This window comes from Lepidochelys kempii, chromosome 3 (assembly GCF_965140265.1).
Source record: "Lepidochelys kempii isolate rLepKem1 chromosome 3, rLepKem1.hap2, whole genome shotgun sequence".
In the NCBI taxonomy this organism is placed as follows: Eukaryota; Metazoa; Chordata; order Testudines; family Cheloniidae; genus Lepidochelys; species Lepidochelys kempii.
This window is the reverse complement of record NC_133258.1, coordinates 71408779-71423697: the sequence shown is the minus strand read 5'-3', so window position 1 is coordinate 71423697 and position 14919 is coordinate 71408779. Positions and strand designations below refer to the sequence as shown.

The 14919-nt window shown below is 38.2% G+C and overlaps 1 protein-coding gene across 6 annotated transcripts in view; it reads left to right on the top strand.

Annotated features, from left to right (window-relative positions):
• Positions 1-14919, top strand: part of EPHA7 (EPH receptor A7) — a 170264-nt gene that overhangs the window by 71720 nt on the left and 83625 nt on the right. The window contains exons 6-7 of one of the 6 annotated variants that reach the window (XM_073336782.1): positions 13072-13185; positions 13768-13898. The exons of 4 other annotated variants lie outside the window; for them this stretch is intronic. In XM_073336782.1, the coding sequence (XP_073192883.1) occupies positions 13072-13148 (77 nt within the window). In that variant the 3' untranslated portion in view covers positions 13149-13185; positions 13768-13898. Of the gene's footprint in view, positions 1-7057; positions 8475-13071; positions 13186-13767; positions 13899-14919 lie in introns of those variants that run through there. One more of the 6 variants, XM_073336783.1, reaches the window with a different exon arrangement.

Below are 14919 nucleotides of genomic sequence, written 5' to 3'. Positions count from 1 at the left end.
CCCATCCTTTTCTTTCCTTGCTTCTCCTGACACTTCCCAGAATTGTTGCCCATACCTTTTCCCCTCCCTTTCCACCATCCATCCTGTCTCATCCCCTTCAACCTTTCTTCTGCTTACTTTGGAATGTCTGCTCCAGGTATAACTATCTCACCACTATCCACATCCTGTTTTTGTCCTCCTCCTCCTCATTCTCTCTAAAATCTGACTCTCCTTCTTCAAAATGAGCTGTCTCATAGAAGAGGCAGTAAGCAAGAAAAGGTGCACTAGAAGAGCTATTGGTCTCTTGCTCTCCCACTCCTGTTTGTTGCCTCCTTCCCTGTGACTCCCTTTCTGCCTTCCTCCCTAATAATGTTCGCTTGGTTATGTACTGCAAATGGCTTCATATATTCAGTCCTTAACACTTACATTCATCCCTCAATTTCCCATCCACACCTTCTGTGACTTCAGCTCTCACCCGGATGTCCTGTCTGACACCTCAACTTCCAACTTGTTGGACCTTACTTCTTCATGTATCTTTTCAGCCTGATTAGATCTCCCACAATTAAAATGGCCACTCCCTGAACTTTTTCTACATCTGTTCCCAGTTCCTTTTCTCTGACCACTCTCTGATCTCTCAGTATTGTGCAGTAATCCCCAACCCCTTAGCCTTCCATGCTTTAATCCATCAACATCCCTAAATTCTCTGCTGCCTTTTATCCACTCTTTCCCTCCCTCTGCACTGTGGATTGCTTGGTCAGCTCTGTTCTTTCTCCCACTGTTGATTCCTTTGTCTCTCTCTCTTACCACAAACTCCTGCCCTAGCCCGCACTTCACATCCTCTTCTTCAGCTCTGCTTATGTGCCTCTGAACACCTCTGGAGGAAATCCAGGAAGTATTCAGACTTTCTCCCCTATACATTTATTTTTTTCCCTATTTTTAACACTGTTTCTCCTCTCTCATTGTGTTCAGAACTTTCAATCCCCACCACATCTAATGTCTTTCAACATCTTCCTCAAGTTTGTATCCTCCGTAGCACTGTAAGCCCAGATTTTGCTAACTACTAGAGGTGCTCAAATTTTTCCAAATGTTAAGTTTTGGGGCAAACTGTTTTGTCAAAAAAATTTCATCTAAAGAACAGCTAAATATTTTTTTCAAAAAAATGTCCAGCTACAGACCTGGTGGAAATTTTTCAATAATCAAAGTTTTTTGACTTGTTTCAAAATTTTTTTAAAAACCCACAAATTTTGTGGGGTTTTTTGTTTGTTTTTAACTGGATCAGCAACCCATTCTACTAACTATTTTAAGGAAAAAATTGACAAAACCCAGCATGTCCTTTCTCCACCCCTTCCCATTCCTCGTTTCCGAACTATTAAGTTTTGGAGTGGAACCAATTCATACATACCTTAGTGTGCAGCTGTGTTCCCAAATGCTTCACATGTTTAAAGTTAAGATGTACATAAGTGTTTTCAGGATTGGGCCCATTATCACTAAAAATATGACATTTTTTTAATAAAGCCCCAGATTGTGTGCAGGGTAACATTAATAAAACAGTTCTGTTGAAGCTGTAGGGATCAGAAGGGTACACGTAATGATGATTATATTTTGGGCTACCATTGTGTTTGGTTTTTGTAATAAGAGTTAGAAAACCACTGCTACTTCTGTTTATTAAAATAATGTCCAAGGTGTATCCTAATGTCTTTTGTTTATTTTGCATTTTCTTCAACCTTGCATACACCCCTGTAAGCCAAAGGATGGACAGGATAGTTCTTTAGGAACTTTGTACAGTCTGTGTCTTCACTTGTGTACAAGTAACACTGTAAAAAAAAATATTGGCTCATTTTAGTCATTTTTTCTCTCACTTGCTATTATGCCTTTTCTGCACATTTTTAAAATTGTAAGAAATAGATCAGGTTATTTCCACTGAAATAAATACAATTGATCTAAATCACTTTGTCAGATTAATATTACATGTATTTTACAGGAGGTTGTAGCTAGTTTTATGCCTGAATGAAGCTTATGGATAAAGACAATAAAAAAATTCCTCTGTCTGAAACAAAGACCACCAGATCTGGGGAAGGAGTTTGTTCATTGACTGATTATGTCAGTCAGTGTAGCATTTTCATGGAAGATCCACAAGATTAAAGAGATACTTAAAAATGCTAGCTAGGGCATTATTATAGAATCAACCCTAAATATTATACTAAGAGTTTTAAACCATCTGAAGCATAGTAATCAATCCACTGAGATTTCAGTCGCAGTAAACTAGAGTGGTCAAAATATGTGATTTCCAGGCTGTTTTGATAAGTTAGAAATCAAAAAAGCCTGAAAGGGCAAAGATTATGTTCTTGAAAACTTGCTGCAGAGCATGGGATTTAAATTTGTTTTAGGTAGATATTCCCAACTAAGAGGTAGAAAAGAAACACAGGGGCAGATGTTAATCATGTCACGTAGGGTCTGATCCTGCACCATTGAAGGAAGTTCTGTAATTCGCTTCAGTGAGAGACAGGTCTGAGCCTTAATGCACTGGCTAGAAGGCACTGATACTATAATGTTGGGTAAGAGATAAGGAATAGAATAGAATAGAAAACTCACTTTATGTCAAATCTTACTACTTATTGCTGACTACAGCTGTTTAAAGTTTTCTAAACTTAAGTATTTTTTGTCAAAATTAGATATTTTGATGAAATATTGGCTTTTTTTTGCATTTTTTTTTGTTCAAAAATGTTTCCCATATTTTGACCAGCTGTACACCTGACAGTTTTCTAGAGTAGGGTGCCACAGTCATTTAAAGGAATACAGTAAGTATCTGTGGCACAGCATATATGAAATTTATATTAACATTAATAATAATGGGCTACTCTAAGGAAGTAGGAGATTGGCTTATAAATTTGCAGCTGAATTCTGTGTTGCCAGTTACACAATCAAAAAGCAATGTGAAATAGAGATAATCAGACCTGGCAGTGTGACTGTTAAATGTTCAGTCTTGTGCACTGAAGCTACTTTTCACTTACTTTGTGCCTTCATTCCTCCTCCCTCCCCAAATTTCTTAACTAATGTCATAAAATGGTGTATAGGACACACAGAAGCAGCATGTGTCAAAGAACATTGGTTTGCTGATGGACTATGCAGTGCTAATACTGAGCAGTGATTTCATGCTGAAAAATGGCTTTGTCCTCAACCTTGACTTACGTGAATTTAACTGTTGGGCAGTCAGATTTCCCATGCCTCAAGCGTTTTTTGCTTTGTCTTTTTACTACATGTTATCTCCCGTTAGTGTGGGTAGAAGATGACTCTGTATGGAGAGATTATGAGATGGGTGAATTGGCTTGCGAAGGGAGTGTAAGTAGGATATCTGAAGATATGTTATGGTGCGCTTATCTACACTTAGCAGGGGATCGAGGAGTGGCGATTGCTGCATTGGCAGTTGATTTAGCAGGTCTAGTGAAGACCCACTGAATTGATCACAGATTGGGCTCCCGTTGACTCCTGTACTCCACATGAACGAGAAGCGCAAGGGTAGTCGATGGAAGAGCATCTTCCGTCGACATAATGTAGTGTGGATCCCGCGGTACGTAGATCTAAATAAGTCGACTTCAGCTACGTTATTCACATAGCTGAAGTTGTGTAACTTTGTTCCATCTCCCCCTGTAGTGTAGACGAGGCCGATGACTCTCCATAAGGGAGGTAAGACTTGGCACATCTTCAGTGAATCCCCTTAGCTCCCTTTGAGAAATTTCCAAAGTGGGAACAAAAGTGGAACATGAAATCAAACTTCTTGGCTAAATAACACCAGCTCTGTTGTGGACAAAGAGAGCATTAATCATCACTCTGCCATGGAGTGTCACACACATATCAATAATTATTTACTGTTTATATTAATCATACACAAGGACTCCATTGTGCCAGGTGCTGTACAAACACAGAACAAAAAGATAGTCCCTGCCCCAAAGAGCTGACAATCTAAGTATAAGATGAGACAAATAGCTGAAGATGGGGAAGTACAAGGAAACAATGAGACAATGTTGGTCAGCCTGATAGACAGTGGTCTCTCCAAGCCAGAAGCCTGTTGTCAAATTTTTTGTACGTCCTGTGGAAAAAGGAGTGTTTTCAGGAGGATTTTGAAGGAGGATAATGGATTAGTTTTGTGCATATTCTTCCCAAATGTGAGCCTAGGAGAAAGCATGAAGGTGCTTGTTTGAAAAATTAACAAGTGAGTATTGGAGGCAGCTGGCATGTACCACTAAATTCTGCTTGGATGATGCTGTAGACCCAATTTTAGCATAATTTTGGGTGGTTCCATCTAGTTAATCCATGATCTACCTACTGATTTAGGAAGTAGCTATGTTATTTTCAGCCTTCTTTTAATGCACAAAGTGGCCAGCTGTGGAAATGAGCTTATTTAAGTATTTGGCCATTTTTTGTGTTCCTTGGGCAGGACCAAAATGTGTCTAGCTTTGTTGACATATAGACTATTTGGTTATATAAGCGAGAACACGCCTGAGTTGATATTAGTGCTGCTGTTTGGAGTCTGTGCATTATTGATCGTTGCAGATACTTATTAAATTACAGATACTCAGCTACTGCTGTTGTTGTGCCTTACATGAGTTCCTCCATTTCAATACAGAGACACTATTCCATGTCTACTTCAGCACCACAGTCATTCTTTTTTCTTTTTTCTCTCAGCCTCAGAGACTTATGGATCTGATGGATTTGTGTGTGTGTATGTGGTCTCCTAACTGTTGCTGGAGCAAATCAGATTATCCCTTTCAATCAGGTGGTTGGTAAATTCACCAGCATCTCACATTAACTCTGAGTTCTGTAGAAGTCTATCTCACCACAGTGAAATGTGCAAAACCAAGGCAGGCTGATCAAATACAGAATCAGTGACCACATCCCAGTGCAGCTTATTTTTATGAAGTGCAGCTTACTATCTCCTTTGTAAGAAGGTAGCAGTTCCATAGGCTAATGTTTCTGGCAGTAAAGTCATGACCCCACCTCCTTTTCTGCCTGTCTCACTTAGGCTATAATGAGCCACTGGGAGTGCAGGGATGGAGCAGTCCAAGTAGGTGCCTAAGGCCATAGAATAAGTCAGGGGCTCAAGTGATGACTCTTACTTGCTTGGAATGTTTTACACATGTGTGCACCTGCATCATTATGTAAATAAATTATATATCAATGATCATGAGCTGTATAGAAGTACTTATTCTGAAATGTTGAAGTTCTATAGGACCTGTGTCATATTAGCTAAAGCATTGTAGTGGTTATATTTATACCTAATTATTGAGGAAAAATAGTATAGTGGAGAAAATAGAGGTCTGGGAAACTAGAGATTTGGGTTGTATTCTGGGTTCTACAGCAGACTTCCTGTGTGGCCTGAGTATTTACATTTAGTTCCTTTGCCTCAGTAGCCTCATCTGTAAAATAGAAATAATAATACTTAGCCTATCCTTCGTTTTAAGGATTTACGTCTCAGGATTTGCAAGGTATTTTGCAATTTACCAGTGGAAAAAAAACAATGGGAACTTAAAGTATTATCAATATAATATAATATATAAATATTTTGGTTTATTGTGTTTGAATTATACTAAACTCAAGATACTATGTTAACATGATTTCAAAGAGCTAACTGAAGTACTGGAAAATTTAGAATTAAAATGTTTCACTCATGTTTTTTGCCTAGTAAAAACAATTTTAAGAGCAGTGCTTGATTATAATTGTGGTTAAAGATGATGTGAAATGTTTTTTGACCCAGAATTTCCTGAGTTTTGTAGGTTTATATCACATCCTTGGTATTGGGGGGGGGAGGGGTTGTAGTTTTTTTTTTTTAATAGTAAAAGCTCACAGTCACTCTTATATAAGCAAATGAACACTACTGCTGAAATATACTATTGCGAATGCATAAGCGCTCTCATGTCTGAAAGCATAATTGAGCTTCTATGTAGTGAATTAAATTTCTTTAAATGTAACATCTCTACATAATAAACAATGTGATGATAGAGGCAGTGTACTGTAATGGTCTCTATGGAAGTCTGTCAGTAAAGAAAAGAAGATGGTTCACAGAGGGATAAGGAGTTTTTACATTAAGCTTAAATGAGAGAGTATCTGTGTGCTGGGATACCTTCTGAGACCTTTTCTGCTCAGCTTATGCAGAACACCTTGTCGAGTTCTGGGAGAACACTAAGTCTACAAGTTCTAGGAGGGACAGATTCCTCACATTGATGCCTATTTAATGGATGCCCGCTGTGATGAATTTGTCACAGCGGGCATGGTTTGTAGGCCAAATGTGCAATGAGGCAATGGTTTGAGAGTGCTTTGGGTAGAGTGCTTTGTTAAGGTGATGTTCAGACAACTCTCGTGAGGATGTTCCATCCCATCATCTAGTTCTTAAAAAGCAGATCCAAGTGTGTTTATCTAACACTTAGCTCAATGAGGTCTAGTCCTGATTAGCCATAGCATATTATAAATGATTCATAATAGTAATAATAATAGCGCTGTCACTGCTTAAAGTTAAACTCTTCTTGCTTAAGTGGCAGCAGAGGTGCAACTTCATAGAAAAAAATGTTTTGGCAAGGGATCCAGAAGTGAAAATGCATGAGTCCATGTTGAGAAAGAGAGTAAATGTTTTCTGGAAGGCAGAGGGGCTATATCATTTCTTCATCCTCTGCTTTCATGAGCACTGAGTGATGAGTATTATAGAAAAAAAAAGATATATTAAGATTAGATAAATCTGCTGCTTTTGGATCCAAAAAGCAGGTGTTCAAGACCTCACATGGACAGTTTTCTCCCAGTGCTTTTCTCCAAGCTATCAGACTCAATACACATTCTTTATTGGATAGTGCAGTGATATTGGTGTTTCTTTTATTGGTTGAACTATTTTTGTATAAATATGCATTTCTATTATAAATTCTCACTGGTAAAGTCAAAATATATAATTGGATCTAGTTTTAGGGCAAAATCTGTGGGCAATCTGAGAAAGCCACGGTGGGAAGCTGCAAATTGAGAACAATAAAACTGTTATCCTGTATTCATTATTTAATTTTAAGATACTAGATGCTGATTATCTTCTTTGCTTCATTAGTGATGAATGGAAGCAAATTTGATGCAGACAAGCAATCTGGTGGAATGATGCAGAGCCATCTATGAAAACATCTGTACTAATCCACCAATGCAGTAAATTATAGCTACAAGCAAGACATTGATCCAGGAGGATCATTAACAGCTTTAAATAACTGATCCAAGTAATAGGGTAAATGAGAGAACATAATCAAGACTTGACTTTTTAGAGCTGTCAATTACAATTGCTAAAATACAGTTTCTACATTGTTTCAATTTCAAATACTTCATGACTTAAGTTCATTGTATTCTATTGTGGGCGGCCAACAAGGTTCAACGGAATAGTAAAATCCACAGGAAAAAATTATTCAGCCATCCTGCACTCCATTTACCAGGAGGTCAGTCACAAAGGGAGAGATAATTGCTGCAAGCCAGCAAAATTAATTGGGGATGAGCCAGAAAGAATGATGTATGTTCTGTGACAATGTACGTGACAGAGATGTTTGTACAAACCTGTAGCTGCTTGCCTTTTTGAGGACACAAGGACAGAAGAAGGAGACCTGTGAAAAACAATTAGCATGGCTTCAGTGTGAGCAATTCTTAATTATCCATAGCATGTCGACAGCAGATAATTAGTGTCCCAATTTTTAACAATATTTGGTCATTAACTACAGCAGACTAGAGAAGAGCAAGAGCAGAGACATTTGTCTGAGCTAAGTGTTACATAACAGCACCCGCATGTGAACACAAGTCAACTAAATCATGCTGATGATAACAGCATAGAAATCCTGCTATTGTGTGACTTATTCAAATGCACTAAGTTGTAATGTACAATAAACTACATTTTATGTCCCTTTATGGTAAGCTGTTAAAACTGAGATATCAACCCACAAAACAAAACAGGCTTAAATGAAATTTGTAACTTAAAGCTCTCTCTATAATGCACTGCCTGTTTGTCCTTAAACTGTTAAGGATTCTTGTCAAAGCATACCACAAACAACGTTGGCCACTTATCTCAAGTCACTTCAGTATTAACAGATTTTTAAAGGCGTGGTTATGAGCTAATTACATGCAAATCCAAATAATTTATTTATTAAAAAAATGATGAAAAGTCCTTATAGAACCACAGTTTGGGGATGCCCCCCTTCTTCATCCCATCTCTCTCTCTCTCTGATACACATACACAACCAACATTTTAAAGTATTTTCTGCTCTCGTTTTCTCCTGGGCTCAGACTATATTTCCTGGTCTCTGTAGGACAATTTTTTTCAGTTCTGTTGAAGTCTGTGGCAGACCTCCCAGGATATAGCCCTATAACTATAATTTTCTGTTTTCCATTTCTCTTCCTTAGCGCTATATCCTCCAAACACTTAGACATATATGAGGACTTTTGTTGCACACTGTTGTCCCAGCGAGTTCCATATACCCACTGGTGTGTAAATATTTGTAGACTTAGACAGAATCATGTATATGAAATAAAGAACTGAGTGATAGCATTTCAGAACCAATGTATTGAAATTACTTCTTTCTCCAGAAGCCTTCAGTCGAATTGCTCCGGACAGTCACTGGTGTAACTAAGTTTCTTTAGTTGTGATCTGATTAGCAAGAAAGAAGGAATATTGTACTCTTTTGTATCATACAGGGTATGTGTACAGTGCAATTAAAAAATCACAGGGCTTGGACTGTAAAACTGGGATGTAGATTTCGGACTTGGGCTGGAGTCTGAGCTGTCTCACTTTTCCCTCCTTGCGGGGTCCTGGAGCTCAGGCTTTAGCTGAAGCCCAAATATGTAGACTGCAATTTTACAGCTCTGCAGCCCGAGCCCCGCAAACCTGTGTCAGCCGACATGGGTGAGCTGCAGGTGTTTTAATTGTAATTTAGACATATCCATAAAGGCCCGTGGGATAAATCAAGTAAAGAGTTTTAGGGCTACATTCTGCCTTTCTATGTGTGGCATTCCAAGTTGGTTTGTGGACCTTTATCTCAGTTCCCGTCAGAACCATAACATATTAATTAATTAATTGTAGGTTACATATTTAATATCTTTTGAGCCTTTGCTAAGGTTTCATTAATTTTTGAGAAAGTACCAAAAAAAGAGATAAGTAGACAAGAAAGTTAATGACACATAATCAGTGTTTTAAAATGCCATAAAAGGCTATTTATTTAATCATAATAGTACATGGTTTTTAAGATATTTACTACTAACTGAACAAAGGGACATTTTATTCAGTATATGCATATGTAGGGATGTCTTTAAAATAAGGATAATTAACTTGAGTATTTAAATATTTAGTTTTATATAAATAGATATGATATATGAATGGCTAAAATGTGAATAAGAGTATAAAATATTTGTTTTATTCATTTTTTTCTTTAGATATAAGCAACAATAAAAAGATGCAATAGATAAAACTCGAGGTGCCCCAATGATTAATGAGACCAATACTAATGATTATCCATCTGCAATACATATTCATAAAGACAGCCAGTAGTATTAAATAAATATATACAGATAATTGTAGCTAGCCGTTCAATCAGAGCAACAGAACCCTCCCTCTCCCCTTCCCCGTTCTCCCTTCTTCAGGAACATAGGCTCAGCTTTCTTCCTGCTTGCCCAGAAGTTGTCAAGTTCAGGCTACCTTGAACCAAGATGGGGAGCAAGTTCTGAAGGCCTGGGGCCCTCACCAAGAATGTTTTTTTGGTGGCCTTCTATGTTTTAAATGGGGGCAATCCATTTTGAGCACCTCTCAGGTGGTCTCTCAGGAAGCCAGGTCTCAGCCAGTTTAGGGCTTTATAAGTCAAAACCAACACTTGAGGGCACCAATAGGCAGGGATCCAGAGCACTAGTGTCAAGTATTCCCAGAGAGAGGCCCTGCTTGGTAGGAGTGCTGCTACATTCTGCTTTAACTTTGGTCTCTAGAGTACATTGTAATAGTCTAATGTTGAGGGAGAAAAGAATGGATAATGCTGGAAAGTTCCCCATATAAAAATAAAATATGGCAACCTCCAGGCAAGGAACAGATGGTACAAAGCTGATCTGGCTCCTGTTGTAATGTGCTTATCTAACAGCAGCGGGAGGTCTAGAATCATCCCTTGGCTGGGAACTGTGGTGACCAATGCCTGACACATTCCCTAAATTAAAGGGTCTGATAGTACCTCTGCCAGCAATTGTTTGCTTCCCCAACCCACTGTTATCACTTTGATCTTGTGTGATCTGAGCTTCAACCAGGTGCCTCTGATCTAGTCCCCAGCCTCAGCTAGATATTGACTGAGGCCCTGAACCACATTGCCCAAATTGTATGATAGAGACATACAGTGGGTGTCCTCGGCATACTGATAAGACTGCACCCCATGACTCCTTGCAAAGACTCCTAGTGACCCCATATATGCTTTGAATGAGGGTGACAGAATGACACCCTGTGGCACTTGATTGCTCTTCAGGAAGAGGAGTTTTTGTCCACAACTGCCCACTGAGATCTCTCCAAGAGAAAAGAATGAAGCCTCTGGAAGCAGCCCAATCATCTCCCTCTGAGGTCTGCAGATGAGACAACACCACTTTGTGATAAATGGTATTGAAGGCAGCTGATTGGTCTAATAATATCAGCATAGACATGTATGAGCAAAAATACTGACCATAAGCATTAGATATTTTAAAGTTGTGAGTGGGCTGCATCTAGCTTTTTAAAAAGAAGCACCTCATTTGTGTGCAGTTGGAATTTTGTATCCTTAGTTGGAGAAAGTCTGTATTCTGCCTTTCAGCTAAGAAACACTGTAGCCATGTTAGGTGCCACTAAAAAGATTTCTGCCTCTTGTGAAGCTGCCATGACAATTAAGAGCTTGATCTTGCAAACTCTTACTCACATGAGGCAGACTAATCCTTAATGAAGTCAGTGGGATTACTTGAATGGAAGAGGATTAGGAGACTCAGATCTTGCAGGATTGGACCTGGGGCCTCAGTTTTAAACACAAGCAGCAGCAGGATCAGCGCCTAAAAGAGAGAGCAAATTTCACTACGTGAATTAACAACAAAATAAAATTCTAACAATAGCGATAAACAGGGGTGCTCAGAGTCCAGCTTTCTTTAATATAGAGAGGCAACCATCACAACTACAGATCCTAGCATACATTTACCATCTTGATGCAAACAATTAATCTTAATTTTAATATGGAATTGTTTTGTATAATCTTTAAGACTGTATCTACACTGCTCTGCAGTTAGGACTACAGGCATGTGAATAGAAGGGTGCACCAAAATGCTACACTGTAATGCAATGTTCCTAGTTTGCATTAATGTAGTCTGGTTTGAAGAGGACTGTGTTAATGCATTCTAGGAACCTTTAGTTTGCACATGCAACATCTACATGGAGGTTATAGTGCAGCACTTTGGTGCACAATGTTGTTGACATCACTGTAGTATGAACTGAGGGGCAGTGTGGACAAACCCCAAGTGAAGTTGAAATTCTAGGACATTTTGAAGTCTTTTAAAGACCTATATAGAAGGTGATAATTTTGTATCCCTGATTATTTTATAGGCTTAGTCCCTTAGTAAAATTCTGTATTATAAGGTGGCCTTTCTGTTGAGCTGTCCTAAGGTACTTTGCAAATTTTCAAGTTAGGAATATGTCAAGTCACTCAGCAATAAGTCAGGAGACAGCAAAGGAAATTGATTTTCAACTATTAATGGCCTATCTGGCTGTTTTGTCTTAACTAGATAATCATTTATAGTGAAAATTATGATTTTTCAAATTATTTTAAGCCTAGGAATATTTTTTCTAACTTCTTTTTGCGGATCCGTTATTCCTCACCCTCCTTCCCCCAGTGCTTGTTGTGTCCATGATGGGGAAAAGCTCCCTCAAAGAAAGCAAACAGCTTTGACAGAGGGACATCTTAGAACAATAGCATTTATTTTTCAATATGAAACATGTTTTGTGTGCATTCTTTTAACTCTTGATATTCCACATACCATATCTTAACTGAAAACTGAATACTTTCAGCAACTCTTTTGCATCTGATGTCCTATGAAGAGTAACACAGGCAAGACTGGGATGCCTTCTTATCCTTCCTCCAGAAACAAATAAAGTCCTGTTAAATATTAGTGTGACATTGGCAGACCAGGTGCTAGCTCATGATAAGCTGCCATGTCTCCACTGACATATACATAACTGGAGCCAGTCTGGCTCACCTGTGTGTTAGTATTGTAAAGGTAAGTATTAGAGTTATAAGAATGCATTTAATGTTTAGACTTCATTGAATGCTTGTGAGTTGCTTCATGCATTAGCCTGGCTTGTAACATCTGTATCTCATATTGTAAGGTAATATTTGAGCATTTACTCCTGAGGCATTTTGTGCCAAAAAATTCTGTGCACGGTATTTTAAAATTCTGCAAAATTCTGCAAATTTTATTTGTCAAATACCTGGTCTTGTTGCTTTCCTTTGCTTCCCCATCAGAAAGTCATTTTTCTGTGGTGAAACAAAGAAATCGGTGGGAGACATAAATTCTGTACATGTGCAATGGTGCAGAATTTCCCCAGAGTATACATTGTAAATCTGTGTTACTGTGTAGATCACCAGACAGGAGAGAGACATTCATTGGAGTGAAATGCTGGTCTTCAGAAGGTGTTATGTCCTGCTTGAAAAGAAAGGCCTATTGACACCAGACAGGCTATAGTGCAACATTAAAGAGGAAAAAAGACTTTGTTTTACTCTGTCCTGCTCTCCCCACATGAAGTGAATCCTTCTCATCGGCTGAGTTTGCAGCTCAAAGCTGAATGGAAGAAGGAAATAACTCCTAACAAGGAGGAACTGTATCTTCATGCAGCTGGGACTTGGGGGAGGGGGAGCAGGCAAGGATGACTAGACATAAGCAAAAGGTCCATGGTGCTTAGCCTTGGTTAGCCCCAAAAGACATATAGAGCTTGCTTATTACAGAATCTTCTGTTACTTTTTGAAATTTAAGATTGGAACTTGTGGGCATATATGTGTGCATGCTTTAACCATGTAAATAACTCTTATTTCTTTTTCCTATGTAATAAATCTTTAGATAGGTTTATTATAGGTTTGGATACAAGCTTTGTCTTTGGTGTGAGATATAAGGTGCAATTGACCTGGGATAAGTGACTGGTCCTTTGGGATTGGGAGTAACAACACTATTCAGGTAAGGGGCCATGTATCACAAAGGTAGGCTTACCTGGGTGTCAAGACAGAATTCCCAAGGGGACTGTCTGTGACTCTGTGTTAAGGCTGGTGTAATGCCTGTGGAGTTTATACTTGATAATTGGTTGGTGAAATTGAGTATAGAACTCACAGCCAATTTGGGGTGTATGCCCCTGGTTCTTAACAGTCTAACCTGAGGTTGGTACTCATGCTCTTGAGCCACTGCAACACAGCTTGACAATTGAGTTTTTCCATTTAATGGTTAACAGAATCATTTCATATTAGTATGTTTGCTGCATGACTCTTTTAGGCCTAATCCTGCTTCCACTGAAGACATTGGCAAAATGCCCGTTGCCTTCAATGGGAATGGTATCAGGCCGTTGTCCTTGGTTCAGTTTTTCACTCTTGATAGCTCTAATGTCAGAAATAGTGTCATTTAAACAGAGTAGGAAACTGATGGTTAGTTAATCTGCAACACAGAAAGGAAAATACAAAGCAGATACAGGTGTTCCAACTGGAAAGGTGCTAAATCACCTTCTGTGAACTTCTGTCTTGTTTCACTGATGTTTCATTATTTTCTCAGAGCCAGGGATGAAATGGATGAATGAATCTTAATTGCAGTGTCCTGGTGGCTAAATATCAGACAGTTCTCTAGATGGGTGCTTGGTAATCTGACATACAGAAACGTTTTTGCTTCAGAGCTTGGTTGGGATCTAGTTATAAGTGAAAACATGTCGGCAGAGGTAAAAAACAATCTCTCATTAGAATGGGTCAATTGTTTGTGTTTTTAATGTAATCAATAACCATTAAGAAAATAGAACTACATACGATATTGCATACCTAATCAATAACCCAATAACAGATATATTTTGGTACATTGCTTTATTGAACTAAAAATGATTTCAAAGTTTTTTTTTAAAAAAAGCACCCAAATGATTGGACTTATTTGTATTGCTTTCTCTCCTGCAATTTCAAAACTTTTTGACAAGCTCAGATAGTGTGTTATAGTTAAAAAGCTGAATTTGGGATCGAGTAAACTAAATTTCAGGTGAATTTGAACTTTCTGTTGCACCATTTAACATGAACAAAATATTCATCTATTGCCAAAAGTTGCATTCTTTTTTTAATCTCTCAATTTTATATGAGAAGGGGAAATAAAGGATAACGTGTGAATTTTTTGTTTTTTAAAAAGGCCCAGAGTTCTCCTTTAGAACAGAGAATACCTATTTGTTAAATATACAATAATGCTTTCTGGAAGTCTGTGAAAATCTTGAATATACTTTTTGTAGAAGTAATGTAATAGCTTGCTGTTTCAGGAACATTGTCTTGCTATAAAACCCATTAAAGGCAATGGGAATCTTTCCATTGCTTTCCATGGGCTTTGGATCAAGCCCCGTAAAATGATGGTGGAGGTGGTGGTGGTTGCTATTATTTATTTTATTATAAAAGTTACATAGAATGAGCCACAGTCCTATTCACTTTACTCATGTGAGTAATCTCATTGTGGTGACAGCATTTAATGGTGGGATTATATTAATCTTACAGACAATGTAAAATAAAGTAAATGTGCAACACCAATCAATAGGAAAATACATTTTTATAAGTCTGAGGAATTGCTGTTAACAACTGGGCTACATGTTCCAGTACTCTTTGACCATCAGATATTAAATCTAAAATCAGCCTGCTGTTTTTCTTTCTAAATGTCTATACAAAGAGACAGATCTTGGAAACGTTT